The sequence below is a fragment of the Bos mutus genome, chromosome 2, assembly GCF_027580195.1.
Source record: "Bos mutus isolate GX-2022 chromosome 2, NWIPB_WYAK_1.1, whole genome shotgun sequence".
NCBI lineage: Eukaryota > Metazoa > Chordata > Mammalia > Artiodactyla > Bovidae > Bos > Bos mutus.
Genome location: NC_091618.1, coordinates 79,135,194 through 79,161,078, shown reverse-complemented (window position 1 = coordinate 79,161,078; position 25,885 = coordinate 79,135,194). Strand labels below are relative to the sequence as shown.

Below are 25,885 nucleotides of genomic sequence, written 5' to 3'. Positions count from 1 at the left end.
AACATAAAACAGAAGTAATACTGCAACAAACTCAATAAAGACTAAAAATGGTCCACATCAGAAAGAAATCCTCTAGAAATGTATAAGCTTTCATTTGTTTATAAACAAAGCAGCATAACTACATAGTTATTGTTGTTGTTAAGTCACCAAGTCATGTCTGACTTTTGCAACTCCATGGACTGTAGTCTGCCAGGCTCCTCTCTCCATGGGGTTTCCCATGCAAGAATACTGGAGTGGGTTGGTGTTTCCTTCTCCAGGGGACCTTCCTGATCCAGAGATCAAACCTGCATCTCCTGCATTGGCAGGCAGATTCTTTACTACTGAGCTACCAGGGAAGACCAGTGCAACTCCATTAACCTCTATGTATTGTATGTGTGCATCTAGAAAGACACTTTGTTAACATATAGTATGGACCTGAATGTGGCACTGGTAAAGCCTCTAGTCTAGTGAAATCATGTGTGTGCCACTGAGGACAATGTTTATAAGAAGAATTTTCTCTCTTACCGAGTCATGGGAGGAATAGATTAACCTATTGAACAGCTAGGGATATCCTTGCAGGGACATAAAACAGAGTGAAAATGGAAGTCTTGGAAATTTAAGGAGAATGAACCCAAAGTTAGAAAATCAATACCAAGATATTCAGATAGAAAGATGATTATCCCAGCTGTGAAACTGAGTAATATCACCAGAAAGAGGCTTGGACAAATATTTTTTGTTAGACAGGAAAAGAACATAAATGCAATTATTACAGAGCAGTCAGAAAAATATATAGAGAGAAATCAACAATGCTAGTGTCTTAGAAGCCAAGTAGAGAGAAAATTTTCAAGTGTAGGTATTAATAAATGTAAAATTATGGAGAAAATTTGAGGAGGAGGATGATTGAGAAGAAATCAGTGGATTTAGCGATCAAGAGATTAAAGGGTAGCTTTGCAAGGGTACATCAATATACAATAAAGACAACACCAACATTAACTTCCTCATTCCTAACCCTTTCTTACCAAGAAGGAATCAGAAATGATTGTATAAGGGACACTTAGATATTGAGAGATCTGGCCTCTCTTCAGCGAGAACAAAGAGATGCAACAGGTTAAGTGTATTAAAAAGTAAAACTACAAACCAAGTGAAGGATTGGAGTGACTTTATGATTGAAGATTTTATTTGTCATATATTGGTAGAGTTGGAAGCAGTAAGTGTAGGTTCTTTTGAAAAAAGCTCGAGTGTACCAATATTTGAGGTTATACAAGTATTAAGTTTGCTTTTGTTTGTGCTGTGTGTGTGTGTTCTTTCTTTTAATGGGTAGGATTAAACACGTTTGGACGGAAAAAAGAGAGGACTCATTCATCAATGTTTGAAAAATGTAGAGTGTGAGATAAAGTTGGTGTGGAATTCCTGTTTTACCCCATCACTGCCATACAAAGATATTCACATTTAATTGTATCTGAAATGAATAATGGAGACACAGTGTGTAATCTAAGGAAAATTTCAGAATGATTTTGCTAAAATGTGTACAGTGTCTTTGTAGATGGGGCCACTGAGTAAGTCATACCTGTAAGCAGTGAATGTCAGAAGGAATAACAATATTCAGAGCTAAAATGCAACTGAGTGCCTTATGTACCTGGCACAGGGGTATTTCTCACTTTTTCTCTCTGATTCTGCACAACAACCTCATGAAGCAGGTACTATAATTAGCCCCATTACACATGAGGAAATAAACAGAGCTGATATTTGCCCATGGTTCCACACCAGTGACTGGCACAGATAGTCTATGAATCCAGGCAGTCTGACAGCATACACAATTAAAGTCTGAGCTAAGAATGCTGTAGAAACTAGCCTGATTAGAGCCAGGAAGCTCTTCCTCCCACTTCTTCCTCAGGTCAGTTGTTGCTCTTTCTGATTGAAAATAAGTTTTAAAGCAGGCTGTCAACTCCCCAACTCCCCATGTATCACTGCTATAAATCTCTATTGATACCTTAGTCATTGTAACAGGACTGTTTCCTTTTCAAATGTCGGAATCTAATTAAGCTACCTAAAAAAACTTTATAAAATGAACCCAGTGCAACTAGTTAGTTAGGTGTACCCAGAGAAGTTCTTGGAAATATTAGATGGAGCCCATTATAAAATTCTGCAACAGATGGTTCATTTCCCAACAGCAAACAAAAGATCTTCTATATCACCACACTGTTTCAAGTTAGAGAATATTCTCCTGAATATGAAGATTTATACTTGTCAAAAATAAATCTTCTCTTCAAAGGAAGAGGAAGAGGAGCTTTTTGAAAATAAGTCAGATAGATTTTAAATGATGTGAAGCATATGCTAGGTGGGGGACAACCTGGTCACTCTGCCCTTGTTTCAAAACAGCTGTAGATGAGATGAAAGCATGGTGTCATTTCTCTGAGTAACTGGAACAGAGGAATTTTCAAGTGCCTTAGCAGATTGGGTTTATTTCTTTCAAACTTCTATCATTTTACAATATTTTTTTCACTCCCAGTTAAAAAAAAAAAAAACTAGAAAGTAAGTTAGAAAAACATAAATCTACAATGTCTAAGTCCTATTTTCATATGGGACTTTTTCTGATTGCTCTAATGCATTTTGATTTCTCCTATACTTTCTGTGCTTCCCTGGTGGCTCAGGCAGTAAATAATCTGCATGCAACGCAGGACACCCAGGTTTGATCCCTGGGTTGGGAAGATCCTTTGGAGAAGGGAATGCCAACCCACTCCAGTATTCATGCCTGGGAAATCCCAGGAATGGAGGGGTCTGGTGGGCTATGGTCCTTGGGGTTGCGAAGAGTCAGACACGACTGAGCAACTAACACTTTGACTTTGACTTTTCACATGCTTTCTGTACTGTTTGTTTCACATTTAACTCATGATTATTTGTGTTCCTGAGTATATGTTCTGCTTCTCTGTAAGTCATCCATTGGTCCCTGTTGATGTAGAGTTATTACCTCTTTTATTCAAGTCTTTCATTTTCCTTAGTGATGGTGTTCTAACAATCCTCTGCCCTCTTCATCTTCTACCACTATTTATTCTCGTTTGTGTCTCTTACTTTTTACCCACCATTGTTCCAATGAAGATAGCTTGTCTGTATGTAAGCAACAGCTGGAAAATTCACTATTTTTACAAGAAAATATTTGGCTAAAATTTTTAAAACTGTTTTCTGGCAATAAATAAATATGAGGTTGCTCAGCTTTATTATGTATATCATTTACCTTGATTCTCAACCTTTTAATAGGCATTTATCTGCCACCAAACTAAAAACATGTAAATAAGTTTTAAAGCAATGGTATCCACTGTAAAAATGTATATAACTTTCTTCATTGAGAAGCAATACCTTCTAGCATTTATAAATGTGTAGAGTCTTTCAAAAGTAAAATAAATAAATTGTGGACCTTCAATTCAAAGTCCAAATGTGGACTTTCATTCATTTTATTTTATTCATTTTAAGAATAATGGTTTTCAAATATATATATATATATGTAGAATTGTCCTTCAATATAGAATCTATGGCAACAGCAAAAAAAAAAAAAAACTGTTATCAGTTTTCACACTTAGCCCTCGTCTTCATGCATTTTACTGACCATTTTCATTATGTTGCTTGTCTATAATGGCGAAAGAGGAGATGGTTGGATATTCTCTGATACTAGACAATGGAATGACATTTTCTGAATCATAGTTATTTGAGATCTATAATTGAATTTCCTTTTTGTTCCCTTTTATGTTGTGTGTTAATATTTTTACAGCCTCTAAACTTTGTTCTGCCCCCATTACAAATAGCAGCCTTTCGTTTTGCTTTGTTTTCCTTCACCTCTCCTATAGAGCTAGCCCTGGACTTCATTTTCTACTCAGTTCTTGACAGTCCAGGCATTTAGAGAGATTTTCTTTGCTGTAGCAGTTAATTGTGTTATGCTCTAAACACTTGAAAGGACTATTTACCTTTCATTATGATGTAAGTTCCCATAGAACAAATAAAGTAAGATATTCAAAGAAGGTCTGTCAGATTTGCTAGTGTGTGCTGTTAACATTAGATTTCTTAACTCATCTTAGTGGACTGCAAATGATAGTCTTTAACTATGAATAAAGATATAAAATGAAATAAAATAGGGTTCAGTAAGTGCTTATAAACTAAAGGTGAAAAGTGAAAGTGAAGTCGCTCAGTCATGTCTGACTCTTTGTGACCCCATAGACTACCAGGTTCCTTCTCCATTTCCTTCTCCAAGGTTGCCATTTCCTTCTCCAAGGGATCTTGCCAACCCAGGGATCGAACCCAGGTATCCTGCATTGCAGGCAGATGCTTTACCGTCTGAGCCAATATATGTATTTATTATATCAAATAAAATAACTAATGTTTATAAATCTTATTATAGATGATATGGCCACTTTAAATTTATTAAAATATTTCTTTATAATAAACTTAAGCTCATATTTTATGTAGATATAGCAGTGATTAGTACATTATGATTGAACACTGGGAAATATGATTGTCTCTATTTTATATTTTAATGGCCAAAAGAATATGCATTACCACATAAGTAGGACAAAAATAATCTAAAAAGCAAAATGACATTATACAAATGAACTTACTTACAAAATAGAGACTCACAGACTTAGAAAATGAACTTATGGTTGCTGGGGGAAAGGGATAGTTAGGGACTTTGGGAAGGTCATTACACACTGCTATATTTGAAATGTATGAACAAGCACCTATGGTATAACAACAAGGACCTATGGTATGGAATAACTCTGCTCAATGTTGTGTGCCCACCTGGATAGGAGAGGAGTTTGGGGGAGAATGGATGCATGCATATATATGGCTGAGTTCCTTCACTGTTCATCTGAAACTATACCACAACATTGTTTGGCTATACCCCAATACAAAATGAAAACTTTAAATTATTTTTAAAAAGTAAAATGGACATGAGAAGTACAAAAGAATAAGATAAGCACTTCAAAGCATAAAATACACATATGCATATAGAATTATTCATAAAATGAGCTCTGATCATTTTACCTGATATGAACTTGAGTTGTCTTCTAATCTAGGCTTCGCTGGAACATGGGAAAGCTAGGACCCAAAGAGGTCATTTTACTGTGTAAAGTCACAGAATAAGTAGTAGACAAATTTTGCCCAGAATACTGACGTACTGATTCTTACCTAGCAAGAATTCCATGTCAGTAAACAATTCTGTCAACTCATTTTTTTTTCATTATTATTATTTTTTTCAATAGGGAGACCCACGTGCAGCTGTGCACTGGGGTTCACTGGACCAAACTGTGGTAAGACAGTCTGTGAGGACTTTTGTCAAAACGGAGGGACCTGCAGTGTTACTGCTGGGAATCAGCCTTATTGCCACTGCCAGCCTGAACACACGGGAGACAGATGTCAGTACTGTAAGTAAAAACAACACCCATGAGGCAGTATGACAACATGCTGTAAGGTGTTCATTAAGTCATCTCATCACCTCGATTTCAGCCACCCCCTAATTTTCAGGTCCCCTCAACCCCCGTCACCCCAAATACAGTCATTCGGTTCATTATTCCTCACCCATTTCTTATTTTAAACATTCCATTTCTTCTTTTTTTAGCTTAGATTCCACGGTCCATCATTATAATTATTTGCTCCATCCTCCCCACTCTTTTGCTTTCCTAGTAAACCATAACCATTGCTAAATCCAATTCTTATCTGTCCTGAAATGGCTCCCTACGCTGAATGCAACTGGAAAAAAAAAAAAAATAGACTGCTCTAACTGGAATTTTTGTAGCTAATATCATATGGGCACTTACTATGGTTTCTCCTGTATTTCATGAATCCATTCACCCTTCTAGATGTTTATGTCTCATCTTCTCTTTTCCTCTCAAACCCCCAATACCTGTGCCCTAACTTTATTCCCAGCCTAGGAGCTTCCTTCCTATTTCATTGCTTAGGTGGTGCAGTTGTAAACAATCCTTCTGCCAATGCAGGAGACTCAAGAGTGTGGGTTCCATCTCTGAGTTGGAAAGATCTCCTGGAGTAGGAAATGGCAAACTGCTCCAGTATTCTTGCCTGGAAAATTCCATGGACAGAGGAACCTGATGGGCTACAGTCCACGGCGTCACAAAGAGTCTTACACAACTGAGTGACTGTATGCACATATAGAGACACACACAAAATGGCCCCAAGCTCCCACCATCATATCCCTCAAACTACTTTGTCCTATGCTACACCTTCTGTTTTCTTTCTTATGACTAGGGGCCCCTACTGTGTCCAATGCTATCCTGTCCATTCCTACCTTAGATACCTCTTAACTGTTCATTGTTGTTTAGTGACTAAGTCATGACCAACTCTTTGTGACCCCATGGACTGTAGCACACCAGGCTTCCCTGTCTTTCACTGTCTCCCACAGTTTGCTCACTCATCTCCATTGAGTCAATGATGCCATCCAAACATCTCATCCTGTCACCCCCTTCTCCTCCAGCCCTCAATCTTTCCCAGCATCAGGGTGTTTTCCAATGAGTTGACTCTTCACATCAGGTGGTCAAAGTATTGGAGTTTCAGCTCAACATCAGTCCTTCTAATGAATATTCAGGGTTAATTTCCTTTAAAATTGATCAAACCGATCTCCTTGTTGCCCAAAGGATTCTCAAGAGTCTTCTCCAGCACCACAATTTGAAGGCATCAGTTCTTTGGCACTCAGCCTTCTGTATGGTTCAATTCTCATATCCATACATGACTACTGGTAAAAAACATAGCTTTGACTAAACAGACCTCTGTCAGTGAAGTGATGTCTCTGCATTTTAGTATGCTATCTAGGTTTGTCATAGCTTTTTTCCCCAAGGAGCAAGCGTCTTTTAATTTCATGGCTGCAGTCACTGTCTGCAGTAATTTTGGAGCCCAAGAAAATAAATTCTGTTACTATTTCAACTTTTTCCCCGTATATTTGCCATGAAGTGATAGGACCAGATGCTATCATCTTAGTTTTTGGAATGTTGTGTTTTAAGCCAGCTTTTTGACTCTCCTCTTTCACCCTCATCAAGAGCTACCACCCTTTCACTTTCTGCCATTAGAGTAGTGTCATGACAACAGAATGGGAAAGACTAGGGATCTCTTCAGGAAAATCAGAGATACCAAAGGAACATTTCATGCGAAGATAGGCTCGATAAAGGACAGAAATGGTATGGACCTAACAGAAGCAGAAGATATTAAGAAGAGATGGCAAGAATACACAGAAGAACTGTACAAAAAAGATCTTCACGACCCAGATTATCACAATGGTGTGATCACTGACCTAGAGCCAGACATCCTGGAATGTGAAGTCAAGTGGGCCTTAGAAAGCATCACTACCAACAAAGCTAGAGGAGGTGATGGAATTCCAGTGGAGCTATTCCAAATCTTGAAAGATGATGCTGTGAAAGTGCTGCACTCAGTATGCCAGCAAATTTGGAAAACTCAGCAGTGGCCACAGGACTGGAAAAGGTCAGTTTTCATTCCAATCCCAAAGAAAGGCAATGCCAAAGAATGCTCAAACTACCGCACAGTTGCACTCATCTCACACGCTAGTAAAGTAATGCTCAAAATTCTCCAAGCCAGGCTTCAGCAATATGTGAACCATGAACTTCCTGATGTTCAAGCTTGTTTTAGAAAAGGCAGAGGAACCAGAGATCAAATTGCCAACATCCGCTGGATCATGGAAAAAGCAAGAGAGTGCCAGAAAAGCATCTATTTCTGCTTTATTGACTATGCCAAAGCCTTTGACTGTGTGGATCACAATAAACTGTGGAAAATTCTGAAAAAGATGGGAATACCAGACCACTTGATCTGCCTCTTGAGAAATTTGTATGCAGGTCAGGAAGCAACAGTTAGAACTGGACATGGAACAACAGACTGGTTCCAAATAGGAAAAGGAGTTCGTCAAGGCTGTATATTGTCACCCTGCTTATTTAATTTATATGCAGAGTACATCATGAGAAATGCTAGGCTGGAAGAAACACAAGCTGGAATCAAGATTGCTGGGAGAAATATCAATAACCTCAGATATGCAGATGACACCACCCTTATGGCAGAAAGTGAAGAGGAACTCAAAAGCCTCTTGATGAAAGTGAAAGTGGAGAGTGAAAAAGTTGGCTTAAAGCTCAACATTCAGAAAACAAAGATCATGGCATCTAGTCCCACCACTTCATGGGAAATAGATGGGGAAACAGGGGAAACAGTGTCAGACTTTATTTTTCTGGGCTCCAAAATCATTACAGATGGTGACTGCAGCCATGAAATTAAAAGACGCTTACTCCTTGGAAGGAAAGTTATGACCAATCTAGATAGCATATTCAAAAGCAGAGACATTACTTTGCCAACAAAGGTCCATCTAGTCAAGGCTATGGTTTTTCCTGTGGTCATGTATGGATGTGAGAGTTGGACTGTGAAGAAGCTGAGCACCGAAGAATTGATGCTTTTGAACTGTGGTGTTGGAGAAGACTCTTGAGAGTCCCTTGGACTGCAAGGAGATCCAACCAGTCCATTCTGAAGGAGATCAGCCCTGGGATTTCTTTGGAAGGAATGGTGCTAAAGCTGAAACTCCAATACTTTGGCCACCTCATGCGAAGAGTTGACTCATTGGAAAAGACTCTGATGCTGGGAGGGATTGGGGGCAAGAGGAGAAGGGGATGACAGCAGATGAGATGGCTGGATGGCATCATCGACTCGATGGAAGTGAATCTGAGTGAAGTCCGGGAGTTGGTGATGGACAGGGAAGCCTGGTATGCTGTGATTCATGGGGTCGCGAAGAGTTGGACATGACTGAGCAACTGATCTGATCTGATCTGATCTGCATATCTGAGATTGTTGATATTTCCCCAAGCAATCTTGATTCCAGCTTGTGATTCACCCAGTCCAGCATTTCTCATGATGTACTCTGCATACAAGTTAAATAAGCATGATGACTATGTACAGCCTTGGCGTACTCCTTACCGAATTTTGAACCAGTACGCATAGACACATCTTGTACAACTGTCCCTCTTTCTTTTGCTTTATCAATATTTTTTCACTGCCTAATCCTTTCTTTAAAAACTCCTTTGTGCTCACATCCCTTTCTAGATACAACTTTATTTCTCTGCTCATTGTTTGTTTTTCTAATTAAAATATAGTTGTTCTATAATATTATATTAATTTCACATGTACAGCATAATGATTCAGTAATTTTTAGAATATATGCCATTAAAATTTATCATAAAATAATGGTATAACTACCTGTGCTGTATAAGGTATCCTTGTGGCTTGTGTATTTTATACATAGTAGCTTATATCTGTTAATCTCAGACCCCTATCATGCCCCTTCCCCCTTTCCTGTCCTCACTGGTAACTGCTAGTGTGTTTTCTATATCCATGAGTCTGTTTGTTATACACATTTATTTGTTTTATTCTTTAGATTCCACCTACAAGTGATATCAGACAGTATTTGTCCTTCTCTGTCTTACATCACTAAAAGTAATATTCTCTAGGTTCATCCATATTGCTGCAAATGGCAGAATATCATTGTTTTTCTTATCTAGCATTCCACTGTATATATACCTTTTCTTTATTCTTCTATTGATGGACACTTGGGTTGCTTCCATATCTTGTCTGTTATAAATAGTGCTGCTGTGGACATTGGGGTGCGTATATATTTTTAAATTAACACTTGTATCTTTTTTTTCTAGATATATACCCAGTCTAGAATTGCTGGATCATATGGCAGTGCTAATTTTAGTTTTTGGAGGAAACTTCACACTGTTTTCCATTGTGGCTGCACCTATTTACGTTCTCACCAACAGTGTAGGAAGGCTCCTTTTTATCCATGTCCTTGCCAACTTTTGCTATTTGTAGACTTTTTGGTGATAGTTATTCTGACAGGTGTGAGGTAATAACTCATTGTCTTGATATACATGTCTCTAGTACTTGGTGATCAGCATCTTTTTGTGTTAGCCTTCTTTATGTCTTTTTGGAAAAATTTCTTTTCAGATTTTCAGCTCATTTTTCAATCAGGTTGTTTGGTTTTTTAACATTGAGTTGTATGAGCATTTATATATGTTCAACATAAACTCCTAACTGATCATATCATTTGCAAATATTTTCTCCCTTCAGTAGGTTGTCTTTTCATTTTGTCAGTGGTTTCCTCTGTTTTGCAGAAGCTTTTAAGTTTAATTAGGTCCCATTTGTTTATTTTGTTTTATTGTTTTTTTTTTTTTGCCTTAGGACAGATCCAAAAAACATTCCTACAATTTAGGTCAAAGAGTAGTCCTATGGTTTCAGGCTTTATATTTAGATCTTTAAACCATTTTGAGTTTATTTTTACATATGGTATGTGGCAGTGTTCTAATTTCATTGTTTTTCATGTAGCAATCCAGCATTTTCACCACCACTTATTGAAGAGACTGTCTTTTTTCCATGTATGTTCTCGCCTCATTTATGGTAAATTAACTGTAAATGCTTGGGATTATTTCTGGGCCCTCCTTTCTTTTCCATTGATTTTTGTGCCATTGTGCCAATACTGCACTGTTTTGATTACTGTAGTTTGAAATATAGTCTGAAGACTGTAAAGGTTATATCTCCAGCCTTGTCGCTCCATGCCTTCCCCAATCAGGATTGCTTTGGTCATTTGGGTTCATTTGTGGTCCTGTATAAATGTTAAGGGGATCAAATCAGTCCATCCTAAAGGAAATCAGTCCTGAATATTCATTTGAAAGGGCTGATGCTGAAACTCCAATATTTTGGCCACCTGATGCAAAGAACTAACTCATTGGAAAAGACCCTGATGCTGGGGAAGATTGAAGGCTGAAGGACAAGGGGACGACAGAGGATGAGATGGTTAGATGGAATCACTGACTCGAAGGACATGAAGTTGAGCAGGTTCTGGGATTTGGTGATGGATAGGGATGCCTAGGATGCTGCGGTTCATGTGGTCACAAAGAGTCAGACACAACTGAGCAACTGAACTGACTGATAAATATTAGGATTATTTGTTCTAGTTCTATGATAAATATGGTAGGTATTTTGATAGGTATTGCATTATGTCTGTAAATAGCTTTGAGAAGTCTGGCTATTCTAACAATATTAATTATTCCAATCCAAGAGCATGGATGTCTTTCCATTTCTTATGTCATCTTCAGTTTCCTTAAATGATGTTTTAGTTTTCAAAATATAGGTCTTTCACCTCCTTAGCTATGTTTATTTTTAGATATTTTATTTTTTGATGAGATTCTAAACAGGATTTTATTTGTTTGCTCTTTGATATTCCATTGTTAGTGTGTAGAAAAGCAACAGATTTCTGTATATTAATTTGTGTCCTTTATTAGTTCTAATAGTTTTGGGTGAAGGCTTTTGGATTGCCTACATAGAGTATCATGTTGTCTGCAGTGACAGCTTTACCCCTTCCCTTCTGATTTGGATATCTTTTATTTATTTTTCTTGTAAAATCGCTATAGATAGAACTTCTAATACTATGCTAAATAAAAGTTGTGAAAGCAGGCATCATTTTCAGTTCTTGAATTTAGAGGAAATGCTTTCACTATTGAGTGTGATGTTAACTGTGGCTTTGACATACATGGCCTTTATTATGTTGAGATATGCTCTCTCATCATTATGATGAGAGTTTTTTTTTTAATAATGAATGGATGCTGAATTTTTTCAGTGCTTTTTCTTTGTCAATTGAGATTATCATGTAATATTTTTCTTTAGTTTTGTGGTATATCAAATTGATCAATTTGTAAATATTGAACAATGCTTGTACCTCTGGAATAAATCCATCTTGACAGGCTAATATTTTATTGAGGATTTTTGCATCAACATTCATCAAAGATCATGGCTTTTTATTTACTTATTTAATTTTTTGGTCTTGTCCATGTCTGGTTTTAATATTAAGGTAATGATGACCTCATAGATGAATGTGGAAGCAGTGAGTCCTCAGTTATTTGGAAAAATGTGAGAGGTATGTATATTACCTCTTCCTTATATGGCCTGTGAATATATGATTATGGAATTTTAAGAATTTTTATTATTATAAATTCGATTTACTACTAGTGATCATTCCTTTCAAATTATCTGTTTCTTCTTAATTAAATTTTGGTTGCTGGTTTGTTTCTAAAAAATTGTCCATTTCTTCTAGATTGTCCAATTTGTTGGCATATAACTGTAATATTCTCTTAAGATTTTTTGTTATCTTTGTGTTATCAGTTGTCATTCCTCCTCTTTCATTTCTGATTTTGAGTCCTCTATCTTTTCTTCTTGGTGAGCTTGGATAAAGGTTTATTGATTTTGTTCATATTTATCAAAAAGCCAGTTCATGGTTTCACTGATTTTTTTCAACTGGGTTTCTTATTTTGATCTCTATTTCATTTGTTTACCCTCTGATCTTTATCATTTCCTCTCTGATAGCTTTAGGGGCATTTCAGGATATATGACTCTGTTTGTCTCTTGCTGCCTTTAGAATTATCTTTTTAACTTGTGACACTGAATTATATGTCTTAGTGTAGGTCTCTTTGGGTTCATCTTATTTGGGACCCTGTGCTTCCTATATTTAGATATCTGTTTCCTTCTTCAGGTTTTGTAGGTTTTCAGCCATAATTTCTTCTAATACATTTTCAATCATTTTCACTCTTCTCCTTCTGGAATCCATACGATGCAGATGTTGGTGTGCTTAACCTTATCGTAGAGATCTCTTAAACTGTTTTATTTTTTTTAATTTATTTTTCTTTTTGCTGTTTTGACTGTGTGACGTCCAATATTCTATTTCCAGAGAACTTATATTCTTTTCTGTTACTTACTCTACTATTCATTTCTTCTACTGCATTTTTATTTCTATTATTGAATTGTTCATTTCTGATTGGATATTTTATATACTTTTGTATTCCTTGTGAAATTTTTTACTGTATTCATCTATTATTTTCCTTATTCAGTTAACATTCTTATTACTAATATTTTGAATTATTCATCTGGTAAACTGTTTATTTCTGTCTCATTAGTTTTTTTCAGGATTTTTCTCTTGTTCTTTCAGTTGAGAATAGTTCCTTCCTTTTTCATTTTGCTTAACTTTCTCTTCCTCTGTGAGTTATGTGGAACAGATGCCTTCTTGAGGGCATTCTTATGTGGAAACATTCCTGCACAGGCTGTGTGTGCTCAGTGTCTTTGGTGGGAGAGCAGGATTTGTCTTGTATGCAAGTCATGTCTTTCCTCAGGTTCTGCTGGCAGCTATCACCTTAGTAGGGGCTCAGACTAGAGATGGAGGGGCTTCATCTGAAGCTGAGTGTGAGGCAAGTCTTTCCCTTGATCAATGGACATATTGGCCCTATCAGGGATCCGTTCCAATCCCAAGGTACTGAAGGAAAAGCTAAGAGGGTCATCCCCAAAGTACCTCAATTTTATTTAAATGTGTGTTTTCCCCCTCTTCTTGGACTGGGACCCTCTCCCCAGAGTCAGGTAGCCTCAAAGCATGAGGGTCAAACATGGGCTCTCAGTTCATGTCTCAGACAGAGGTTTGAGCTGTCTCTAATGCTCTGCCTGAGGTATCAGCAGTTATTTCCCTTATTCGGCTCAGATGCAGCCTTGGGTATGAGTTGCATTTGTCCCTGACAGCCAATCATTCCTGAAAACTAAAAAATATAGTCATAATCTGAAAATAGAGAGTTATTTTATTTGGTGGGAATATTTAGGACTCTGAACCCAAGAGACAGCATCTCAGTAGCTCTGAGAAAACTGCCCCAAGGAAGTGGGATGGGGAGTCAGGCTATATTCAAGTTTATAACAAAGGGAGCAGGCAGTCTGAACATCAAAGATCAAATATCAAATTAAGAAATTTAACATTGCATGTATGGGAAGATGCAAGCCTCTGCACTCATTGAATTCATTCCTTTCATATGCATCTCAGATATATGGGGCCAAATCCTGTCTCCTTGTTTACCTTAAGGAGTGGCAGATGACTGCTTCTTGCATTCCCCCAGCTCGTCAGCAATCACCATGGTGGGTGGTGGCATCTGCTGGATGGCGATTTTGGGAGCCCTCATTCACATTTGGAGGCCAGGGAATGCTGATAGCTGTGACATTTCTCATTTGTTGATATGGCAGGAGATATTTTCATTTCATACTCCCCATCACCTCCATTGTCCCTGGCCTATTGTAGAATTGTACTGTAGGGCAGTTGGGGTTTGCATGGACTCTCTGCATATGTGGGATATGGGCAGTGAAGGAGTAGTCACTCTTAGAGACCTGGGTGGCTTCTGATGCACCACTTGAGTAAGCTTCAACAGTGGCCATGGCTGCCCCATCTGGTCTCTGATCTGGGACCTGTCACCTCTGTACCTATAGTTGAGTTTTCTCCCCAGTTGTGACAGCTTCAGATCCAGTTCTGCCCTGTGACTTGCAGCATGCAGGCCTGGAGCGTGCACAGAGGCAGTAACAAAGCCAGCCAGCAGCCAGGAGGCTTCAATCTGCCCTTTCCGCTCTTTCCTGGGGGTAAGCCGATATGCATGCTCTTCTTAAGAGCAGTGATTCCCATGGCCTGTTAGTGTCAGGGGTCTTCCAACCAGCCAAGGGGGCTTATCTCCTCTGCATAGGACCCAAGCATGTTCTGAGCATGCTGAATGATGTTCAAGCAATGCCAACTAAGATCCTACATAACACAAACCCTACCTACTATCCAAGCTGTTTTTGCACCCTCTCCTTTATTCAAGTAAAACCACATGGATTATTCTTCTCCATGGGTCAGCTTCCCTGGCTTTGTCACTTTCTCATGTTGACTTTCTCATCCTTTGAAATGCAATTTATCTTCACCCTCATCTCTCAATGCTAAATCCTATCACTTTTTGTCCAGCTCAAAAATCATTTATTTTTTGAAGTTGTTCATAACCACCCTCAAGTTGAACTAATCTCTCTCTTCTATAGAAGAATTTTCAAGACTGCTCCTTTATTTCTCTTTTTAGCTCTGTTCATTTTCACTTGTCTGGGTTCACTTATCTGAGGCCACACCCAACAGTGGTGTTTGTTTAATAAACAAATATTGATATATAATCATACACAAGTAAATGAGAGAAGTTTGGAGGCAAGTTTATAAAAGAATAATCCATTTAATGCACAAAAGCTACATTTAATCAGAGTATAATTGAAATGGGAAACTGAGTTCTGTTCTCAGAGCCAAAGAATGAACTTCACAAACTCACAAACACTCAAACAGGCAGAGTTTATTTTTAGAGGATAGAGATACAAAGCTTTCAGCAAAGACACTGAGAGGGGGGTGAAGTGCCCCAAAAGGTGGGATTACAGCAGTTTATATTTTTACTAGTATTGATCTGTACATCTGTGGTTGGTTTGTGACTTTAATATATGTCATTTTTGACCAATCAGTTTGAAGATTACAGTCCCTCATTTGACATCTTTATGGCTTTTTTTATCCCCAGTTTTTAAGTTTTCTCTGACATTGAGTCATCTGCCTGTGACCCTTTTCCTTGTCCTCAGGCAATTGTCGAAGAACCAGATGTATATTTAAGAGTTAACGGTCCCCCTAGTGTTCTTGATAATCTGGACAGGAGTTAATGATTGTCTCATCCTGGGTCTGAATGTTTTATGACTTACCAGACCAGGGAGGCATTCTTCTGAATGCCTGGAAATTGGAACAAAGAGTTTAGTTTTCCATTAAAGAAGTGTGAAGCTTACTTGAGAAGGAAAAAAATCGAAATAAAAAAAAATAAATAAAAAAAGGAACCAAGGTTTCAGAGTCCTATACTGTCTAACAATATCTGCCTCACAGTCATCTGGTATTTTTGTGTGGAGCTATCTCCCAGTTCCCAATTGGTCCATCATCATAGAACACCAGTCTTTTTTTTTTTTTTTAAGTTGAAGCATCAATATACTTGACTTTTTTTTTTTTAAACCAAGTTTAAAAAATACTATGTGGCCATCTTTATAAGGATTTGTATTCTTGAAAAGAATAAATTCAGTTAGCTTATATTTTAATTGGCAACTTAATAGAATCAAAGTCTGAGGTAACCTGATGCATTATAAAAGGCAGCATTAGAGTTTTATTATCACTATTAGCAGTAATAGCACTTCTCACATTTTACAGCAAAGCACTTATTAAAATTAACCAATTAATCCTTAGGTGAGGTTAAATAACTTGCTCAAGGTCCCAGAGAAGTAATATCACAGTCAGAATTGGACCCCAGGATTTGTTGATCAAAATATCAACAAACATCCATGCAGTTTGTTGATGCTGGGTTTTGGCAGCAAAATAAGTCTGTGGACAGTGTCATCAAAATGAGAAATCCAACAGTTGACAAAAGCATAATAAATTTAGGAGCTATTAGATGTGAGTAGACAAGGTTCAATGGACCTGGTGTTCTGTCAAAACTGTATCTTGCATACGCAAAATCTTCTCTCTATGAATGAAGAAGTGACAGAATGGTTCATTACAGTGCCTAATTAAAGGTCCATTAGTGGGAGGTAAAAACATCATTTCTTAGTTGTGCTGAGTAAAAGCATTTCACAACCCTAATGGCAATATAAAATCCTGAGGTCTGAAGTGCAAATTAATTTTAACACCAGCACCCAGGGAGGAGAAACATAGATAAATAATGGCAAAAGTAAAATGAAGTATTCTTTTAGTCAAGCAAATATAGCTCCAATTCATGCCGTTCTGGAGCAAAGATTTCTAGTGTACTTCAAAAAAATAATAAGCATGACATTTTTCATTTAAATCTGGATGTTAACTATGAGGTCAACAATATTTGAGGTTATTTATAATTAAACAGTAATGATATTAGGGCAACGGAGCCAATGAGGATCAACTCAATCAATGTCTAAGTGCCAGGTATTCAAATCAAATGGCAATCTGTTTGTCATTTCATTGATGTTTTCAAAGTCCTCTAGGACCTGCCAGAAAAGTCATTATAATTTCAATTAGAACTCAGTTTATTAAAAATATACCTGTATGATTTACTCCTACTGATTCCAGTAAGTACAAACATAAGCAGCATCTCAAATTTATAAAATTTGGAATATCTGACAATAATCCAAAATCATCTATTGTAACTGGTATTAGAACCATAGTCTATCAAGTAACTTATAAAAGTCATGAACTATACTTTTGAACCTACCATATGTGAAACGCATGGAATTATTTTTACCACTTTCCTTTCAGAGCAATTTTATACCATTAGTCAGCTAGTCAGTGAACATGTTTTGGTGTTTACAGTGAACCTATCACTATGTTAGACATGGAAGAAACAGAGATGTCAATATATTTCTTGCTGTCAAAGGACTTACAATCTAATGTGTGATTATGAAAAAGAAGCAATAATTTTAGTGAACAGTTCAAGGAAACAGAAAGACCAAAACTCAGGAAGTAACACAGAATTTAGCCAATAGAAAAGATTTCTTGAAGGAATTATCACCTAAGGTAAGACCAGAAGAAACAAAAGCTGACCAGATGAAGAGACAATGCAGGCTGAGGAACAGCATTTGCAAAGGCCCAGAAGGGAAAGCCTTTTGAAATTTACTTTTTCTTTTGCTATTTGATTTTACCAGGGGAGGGCTGGCAGGAGAAATAACAATTATTGAACATATATAATGTATTGATTACAGAGATATATGTTGTAATACATAATTTTATCTGATATATGAATATATGATTTTATGGCAAATGCTTATACAGCACTGTAAGGTTAGTATTTTTAGTCCAACTTTACAAATGCCAAGAATTGAGATGAAGCCATTCTCCCTAATCTGCCAAGTCAGAGAACATAGGAACCACAGTTTATAGCCTTGCAGGTCTGACTCCATGAGGCTGCTGGTGTATTTACTTGTCATTTAATAGCTTGTCCACTCTGTTGCATCATTTTAGACTCACTAGGAGAACCCTCAAAGCTCAGGTGGCAAATGGCTCAACATAGGCTTTTCATGTTTCTATTCCATTGAAGAGAGGTGTTAATAGTTATTTCAATCTTGACTTGATTAAGACTATGGCAGGTCCAGGCTGAAGAGACCAAAAGGGGTGGACTTTCATAATGGCCAGAAAAATAGAATAAAAACTTTTCTTTTCAATTAGTATTAAAGACAATAAGAACTGACCCTTGAACTCTAAGAAAGAACCATGACTTAAGAGTGAATTATCAATTAGGACTAACTAGTTCCTAATATTCAAGTATTCCGTTTTTTTAGAATATTCATACCTAGAGTATGAAAGCATGTCAGAACCCTGTACACTGATTCTTTTTCTCTTGGTGAGAAAATGAGCATTGTTTTCATTCAGGCCCTCATCATCTCTTGCTTGGATTATTACAACACATTCCCTCATGCACTTTTCTTCCAACCTTAGGAGTCTGTTCATTGTATCTAAAATGTGCCCCTTTTGAGTGTACCTCTTTTTCTTTACACATGGTATTCTTAATATCTACCAAGTCTTACTCCCTGGATTTGCCTTCTTAACTTCCCTTTGCTCTAGGACATTCAGCACTTCTCTGTTCACTTTCACTCTGTATTAATATCATCATTCGTATTCTCAACTCTCTATCCCAGTAGAATATGAAACAGGCCTTGGTATTTTGCATATCTCATCAATCTTGGGAATTAACTCACTGTCTAGACTTAGTAGATCAAGTATTTGTCAAGTATGTGTCAAGTATGTTAGTAGTCAAGTATGTGAGTGAATGTAAACCGAATAGAAGGGTTCTGTTTCCAGCCTGTTTGGCTTAGTTATTTTCTGTCCTTTGACAAGATTCCACTTAAAAGGCAGAGCCAGAGCCCTGGGCCACCTTCACTTACTAGCTCATTAAGATCCATACTCCATGGGAAACTGTGCCTATGACTATTTTTGTTTTTTTGTTTTATTATTTATAGGTTACCTTTTATTTTTTGTTGTTTTTTAAGTTTATTTTATCAGGTGTAGTTGATTTACAATGTCATGTTAATTTATGCTGTATAACAAAGTGATTCAGTTTTATACACACACACACACACGTATATATATATATATTCTATGAGTTAGTTTTATTTATTGATTTTTAAACTTTAAAATTTATATTGAAGTATAGCCAATTAACAAAGTTGTGATAGTTTCAGGTGGAAATCAATGGGAGTAGAGGGAAGAGATAGGGAGTTTGTGACCAATGTGTACACTCTGCTATGTTTAAAAGGGATAACCAACAAGGACCTACTGTATAGCTCAAGGAACTCTGCTCAATATTACGTGGCATCCAGGATGGGAGGGGAGTTTGGGGGAGAATGAATACATGTATATGTTTGGCTGAGTCCCTTTGTGTCTGTGTTCTAGGTTTGAAAAATATAGGGGAAAAAATGTAGCTAGGTTTAAACTAATGTGTGAAGGAAGATAAACACATTTCTTTTGTCATGTGACCAGAATAGAGAATAGTGAGCTAAGAGATAAAATGTAATAGCATTATTATTTTTACTCTAGATATTTTAGAAGAAATTGTCAGTTATAGATAAAAATTGTTGAACATAATTTTGATTCAGTAGTAAAACTGGAGTTACTAAAAACAGATTCTACTATAATGCTGTGCTTTCATTTAAAGAAAATGTAAAAATAATAATAAGAGGAGAAATAGGGAAAATGTGGAAAATGTGGAAAATAGGGAAAATAGGAAAAATAAAAAATAATTTATTGGGAACTGAAGTAAGTCTAAGGAGATAGTATGTCATATATGAGTCAAAATACCTAAGTTTGATTATTAAAATTAATTTATTCAACTGATGTTTATTGAACATTTCTGGGTCTCATTTATTGTCTAGGCATTAGAGATATATCAGTATCAAGGCTCTTTGGAAGATACATGCCCTATTTAATTTTAGGTGAATAGAAAACCAAATGATATATCTTTTAAAATTAAAAGCTGTGAATTAAGGGTTATATCCTCAAAAACTGATTAGGTGAAGATTGGAAATGGACTTTAATCAATACTATTTAGAAGAATACTATTTATTGTATATAATTACATTTCAAATTCCAACAACATGTTCATAAAGTTAATTATGAATAAATATTTATGTCTATGTCATATAACTTAGTGCACTTGTTTTAATAATTAACTTTTAGTAATTATATTTACCAATTTCAGTAAGCATTCTCAAAAATAAAGATTGCTTATTTACACCTGCTGGCATTATAGCAGCAACTTTCTTCTATGCAAGCTTCATTTGATTTTGAGACCATAATCTCATAAAACTTTTGAAACAGTGCTTTGCCTGTTATCATGCAGTTTAGGTGGTTTATTTTCCCACTTTTATGCCACATTAGCTCTACCAACAGATATTTGATCTTTTTCCAACTTAAGGAAAAATGGATAACAAAGTAATGTGAAGACTATGAAAAATAGCTTTTAAATTGCCTAATTGAAGGTTGAAAGTAAACCGTTACACGGATCAGTTCAGTTCAGTTAAGTTCAGCTGCTCAGTTGTGTCTGACTCTTTGTGATCCCATGGACTGCAGTACGCCAGGGTTCCCTGTCCATCACCAACTCCTGGAACTTGCTCGAACTCATGTCCAGTAAGTCGGTGATGCCATCCAACCATCGCATCCTCTGTCATCACCTTCTTCTCTCACTCTCAATCTTTCCCAGCATAAGGGTCTTTTCTAATGAGTCAGTTCTTTGCATCAGGTGGCCAAAGTATTGGAGTTTCAGTTTCAGCATCAGTCCTTCCAATGAATATTCAGGACTGATTTCCTTTAGGATTGACTGGTTTGATCTCCTTGCAGTCCAAGAAACTCTCAAGAGTCTTCTCCAACACCACAGTTCAAAAGCAACAATCTTTCAGTGTTCAGCCTTCTTTATGGTCCAAATCTCACATCCAAACATGACTACTGGAAAAACCATAGCTTTCACTAGATAGAACTTGTTGGGAAAATAATATCTCTGCTTTTAATATGCTGCCTAGGTTTGTCATAGTTTTTCTTCCAAGGAGCAAATATCTTTTAATTTCATGGCTGCAGGCATCATCTGCAGTGATTTTGGAGCCCAAGAAAATAAAGTCTGTCACTCTTTCCATTGTTTCCCGATTTATTTGACATAAAGTTATGGGACTGGATGCCATGATCTCAGTTTTTTGAATGTTGGGTTTTAAGCCAACTTTTTCACTCTCCTCTTTTACCATCAAGAGGCTATTTAGTTCCTCTTCTCTTTCTGCCATAAAGATGGTGTGATCTGCATGTCTGGGGTTATAGATATTTCTCCTGGCAATCTTGATTCCAACGGGTGCTTCATCCAGCCCAGCATTTTGCATGATGTACTCTGCATATAAAGTAAATAATCAGGGTGACAATATACAGCCTTGATGTACTCCTTTCCCAATTTTGAACCAGTCTGTTGTTCCATGTCCAGTTCTAACTGTTGCTGCTTGACCTGCATACAGATTTCTCAGGAGGCAGGTCAGGTGGTCTGGTATTCCCATCTCTTGCAGAATTTTCCACAGTTTGTTGTGATCCACACAGTCAAAGGCTTTATTTAGCATAGTCAATGAAGCAGAAGTAGATGTTTTCCTGGAACTCTCTTGCTTTTTCTATAATCCAGTGGATGTTGGCAATTTGATTTCTGGTTCTTCTGACTTTTCTAAATGCATCTTGTACATCAAGTTCAGGGTTCATTCACTGTTGAAGCCTAGCTTAAATGATTTTGACCATTAGCTTACTAGCATGTGAAATAAGTGCAATTGTGCAGTAGCTTGAGCATTCTCTGGCATTTCCCTTCTTTGGGATTGGGAAGAAAACTGACCTTTTCCAGTCTTGTGGCCCCTGCTGAGTTTTCCAAATTTGCTGTTGTATCAAGTGCAGCACTTTAATAGCATCATCATTTAGGATTTGAAGTAGCTCAACTGAAATTCTATCATCTCCACTAGCATTGTTCATAGTGATTCTTCCTAAGGCCCACTTGACTTCTCACTCTAGGATGTCTGGCTCTAGGTGAGTGATCACACCATAGAAAGAAGAGCATGACTTTTCTTAAGTCAAAACAATGCATTCATAATTTTATTCATTCAGTTACATTGTCATGAATGCAAAAATTAATTATTATAAACCTTGATTTAAATATATTAATATATTAAGATCCATTGTTTTCTAACAAATGAATACTAAAAAGAGTAAATTTAAATAAAAAGAGAATACCAAAGATAGCCAATAATTTCCTACAGTATAGATGCTTAATTTGAAAAAGAACTAACAATTTGAAAATGCTTAAATATGAAAATGAACTATTATTACAAAAACTTACTCATCAGGGATTGCCCCTAAAAAATCAGATACATCATAAGTATAGGGCACTCTGCAAAATAGAAAGTTACTTAGTTCAGAATAAAATTGAAATATCAATGCAAAGTTCAAGTAGCTAAATTCAAATTTTCAGATCTGCATTACTATTCGAAGATCCATGACTAAATCTATGACAATGAGAATCTAATTTTCAGATAGAGAAAGTAATTTGCACTTTATTTATTGGTTTTAAGAACTCAGAAAATCTATATTGTAATGATCTGTGGGCAAGCTTTCCTTGCAAATGAGTAATATAAATAAGAAACATAGTGCTAGAAACAGCTTGGTGTGGAGATGATAACATAATAAGTGGCACAGTGCTTATTTAAATGACTACTTGAAAACTCAGGTCACTTTTATGATAACTTCCAGACTATGAATGACTATTAAGTTAGAATTTTTTCAACTTCAGATGTCAGTGTTTCTTAAATTGAAAGGCACTATTGGTTTCTAATAGAGTTTTGCCAAGAAAATGCACTAGTCATAACAAACACCCTCTTCCAACAACACAAGAGAAGACGCTATACATGGACATCACCAGATGGTCAACACCGAAATCAGATTGATTATATTCTTTGCAGCCAAAGATGGAGAAGCTCTATACAGTCAGCAAAAACAAGACCAGGAGCTGACTGTGGCTCAGACCATGAACTCCTTATTGCAAAATTCAGACTTAAATTGAAGAAAGTAGGGAAAACCATTAGACCATTCAGGTATGACCTAAATCAAATTCCTTATGATTATACAGTGGAAGTGAGAAATAGATTTAAGGGACTAGATCTGATAGAGTGCCTGATGAACTATGGAATGAGGTATGTGACATTGTACAGGAGACAGGGATCAAGACCATCCCCATGGAAAAGAAATGCAAAAAGCAAAATGGCTGTCTGGGGAGGCCTTATAAATAGCTGTGAAAAGAAGAGAAGCAAAAAGCAAAGGAGAAAAGGAAAGATATAAGCATCTGAATGCAGAGTTCCAAAGAATAGCAAGAAGAGATAAGAAAGCCTTCTTCAGTGATCAATGCAAAGAAATAGAGGAAAACAACAGAATGTAAAAGACTAGAGATCTCTTCAAGAAAATCAGAGATACCAAAGGAACATTTTATGCAAAGATGGGCTTGATAAAGGACAGAAATGGTATGGACCTACCAGAAGCAGAAGATATTAAGAAGAGATGGCAAGAATACACAGAAGAACGGTACAAAAAAGATCTTCATGACCCAGATAATCACGATGGTGTGATCACTGACCTAGAGCCAGACATCCTGGAATGTGAAGTCAAGCGGGCCTTAGAAAGCATCACTACGAACAAAGCTAGTGGAGGTGATAGAATTCCAGTTGAGCTATTCCAAATCCTGAAACATGATGCTGTGAAAGTGCTGCACCCAATATGCCAGCAAATTTGGAAAACTCAGCAGTGGCCATAGGACTGGAAAAGGTCAGTTTTCATTCCAAACCCAAAGAAAGGCAATGCCAAAGAATGCTCAAACTACCGCACAATTGCACTCATCTCACACGCTAGTAAAGTAATGCTCAAAATTCTCCAAGCCAGGCTTCAGCAATATGTGAACCGTGAACTTCCTGATGTTCAAGCTGGTTTTAGAAAAGGCAGAGGAACCAGAGATCAAATTGCCAACATCCGCTGGATCGTGGAAAAAGCAAGAGAGTGCCAGAAAAGCATCTATTTCTGCTTTATTGACTATGCCAAAGCCTTTAAGTGTGTGGATCACAATAAACTGTGGAAAATTCTTCAAGAGATGGGAATACCAGACCACCTGATCTGCCTCTTGAGAAATGTGTATGCAGGTCAGGAAGCAACAGTTAGAACTGGACATGGAACAACAGACTGGTTCCAAATAGGAAAAGAAGTTCGTCAAGGCTGTATATTGTCACCCTGTTTATTTAACTTCTATGCAGAGTACATCATGAGAAATGCTGGGCTGGAAGAAGCACAAGCTGGAATCAAGATTGCCAGGAGAAATATCAATAACCTCAGATATGCAGATGACACCATCCTTATGGCAGAAAATGAAAAGGAACTCAAAAGCCTCTTGATGAAGGTGAAAGAGGAGAGTGAAAAAGTTGACTTAAAGCTCAACATTCAGAAAACGAAGATCATGGCATCCGGTCCCACCACTTCACGGGAAATAGATGAGGAAACAGTGTCAGACTTTATTTTTCTGGGCTCCAAAATCACGACAGATGGTGACTGTAGCCATGAAATTAAAAGACGCTTACTCCTTGGAAGGAAAGTTATGACCAACCTAGATAGCATATTCATAAGCAGCACGCCAGGCCTCCCTGTCCAACACCAACTCCCACAGCTCACTGAGACTCACATCCATCGAGTCAGTGATGCCATCCAGCCATCTCATCCTCTGTCGTCCCCTTCTCCTCTTGCCCCCAATCCCTCCCAGCATCAGAGTCTTTTCCAATAAGTCAACTCTTCAAATGAGGTGACCAAAGTACTGGAGTTTCAGCTTTAGCATCATTCCTTCCAAAGAAATCCCAGGGCTGATTTCCTTCAGAATGGACTGGTTGGATCTCCTTGCAGTCCAAGGGACTCACTCTCAAGTGTCTTCTCCAACACCACAGTTCAAAAACATCAATTCTTCGGTGCTCAGCCTTCTTCACAGTCCAACTCTCACATCCATACATGACCACAGGAAAAACCATAGCCTTGACTAGATGGGCCTTTGTTGGTGAAGTAATGTCTCTGCTTTTGAATATGCTATCTAGGTTGGTCATAACTTTACTTCCAAGGAGTAAACGTCTTTAATTTCATGGCTGCAGTCACCATCTACTCAGTTGTGTCCAACTCTTTATTACACCATGGACTGAAGCACACCAGCCCTCCCTGTCCATCACCAACTTCCAGAGTCTACTCAGACTCATGTCCATCGAGTCAGTGATGCCATCCAACCATCTCATCCTTTGTTGTCGTCTTCTCCTCCCATATTCAATCTTTCCCAGCATCAGTATCTTTTCCATTGAGTCAGTTTTTCACATCAAGTGGTCAAATATTGGAGTTTCAGCTTCAACATCATTCCTTCCAATGAATATTCAGGATTGATTTCCTTTAGGATGGACTGGTTGGATCTTCTTGCAATCCAAGGGAATCTCAAGAGTCTTATCCAACACCACAGTTCAAAGGCATCAATTCTTTGGCACTCAGCTTTCTTTATAGTCCACTCTCACATCCATACATGACTACTGGAAAAAATGTAGCTTTGACTAGACGATCCTTTGTTGGCAAGTAATGTTTCTGCTTTTTAATATGATATCTAGGTTTGTAATAACTTTTTTTCTAAGCAGCAAGTGTGTTTTAATTCATGGCTGTAGTCACTGTCTGCAGTAATTTTAGAGCCTCAAAAAATAAAGTCTGCCGCTGTTTCCACTTTTTCCCCATCTACTTGCCAAAAAAATGATGGGACTGGATGCCATGATCTTAGTTTTATGAATGGTGAGCTTTAAGCCAAATTTTTCACTCTCTTCTTTCGCTTTCACTGAGAGGCTATTTAGTTCTTCACTTTCTGCCATAAGGGTGGTGTCATCTGCATATCTGAGGTTACTGATATTTCTCCTGGCAATCTTGATTCCAGCTGGTGCTTCATCCAGCCCAGCGTTTCTC

At 37.3% G+C, this 25,885-nt stretch overlaps 1 protein-coding gene across 1 annotated transcript in view; it reads left to right on the top strand.

The window, feature by feature from the left end:
* Window positions 1–25,885, top strand: part of LRP1B (LDL receptor related protein 1B) — a 1,793,119-nt gene that overhangs the window by 1,696,788 nt on the left and 70,446 nt on the right. Inside the window, exon 84 of the mRNA XM_070360639.1 lies at window positions 5,229–5,390. Within this exon, the coding sequence (XP_070216740.1) occupies window positions 5,229–5,390 (162 nt within the window). The remainder of the gene's footprint in view (window positions 1–5,228; window positions 5,391–25,885) is intronic.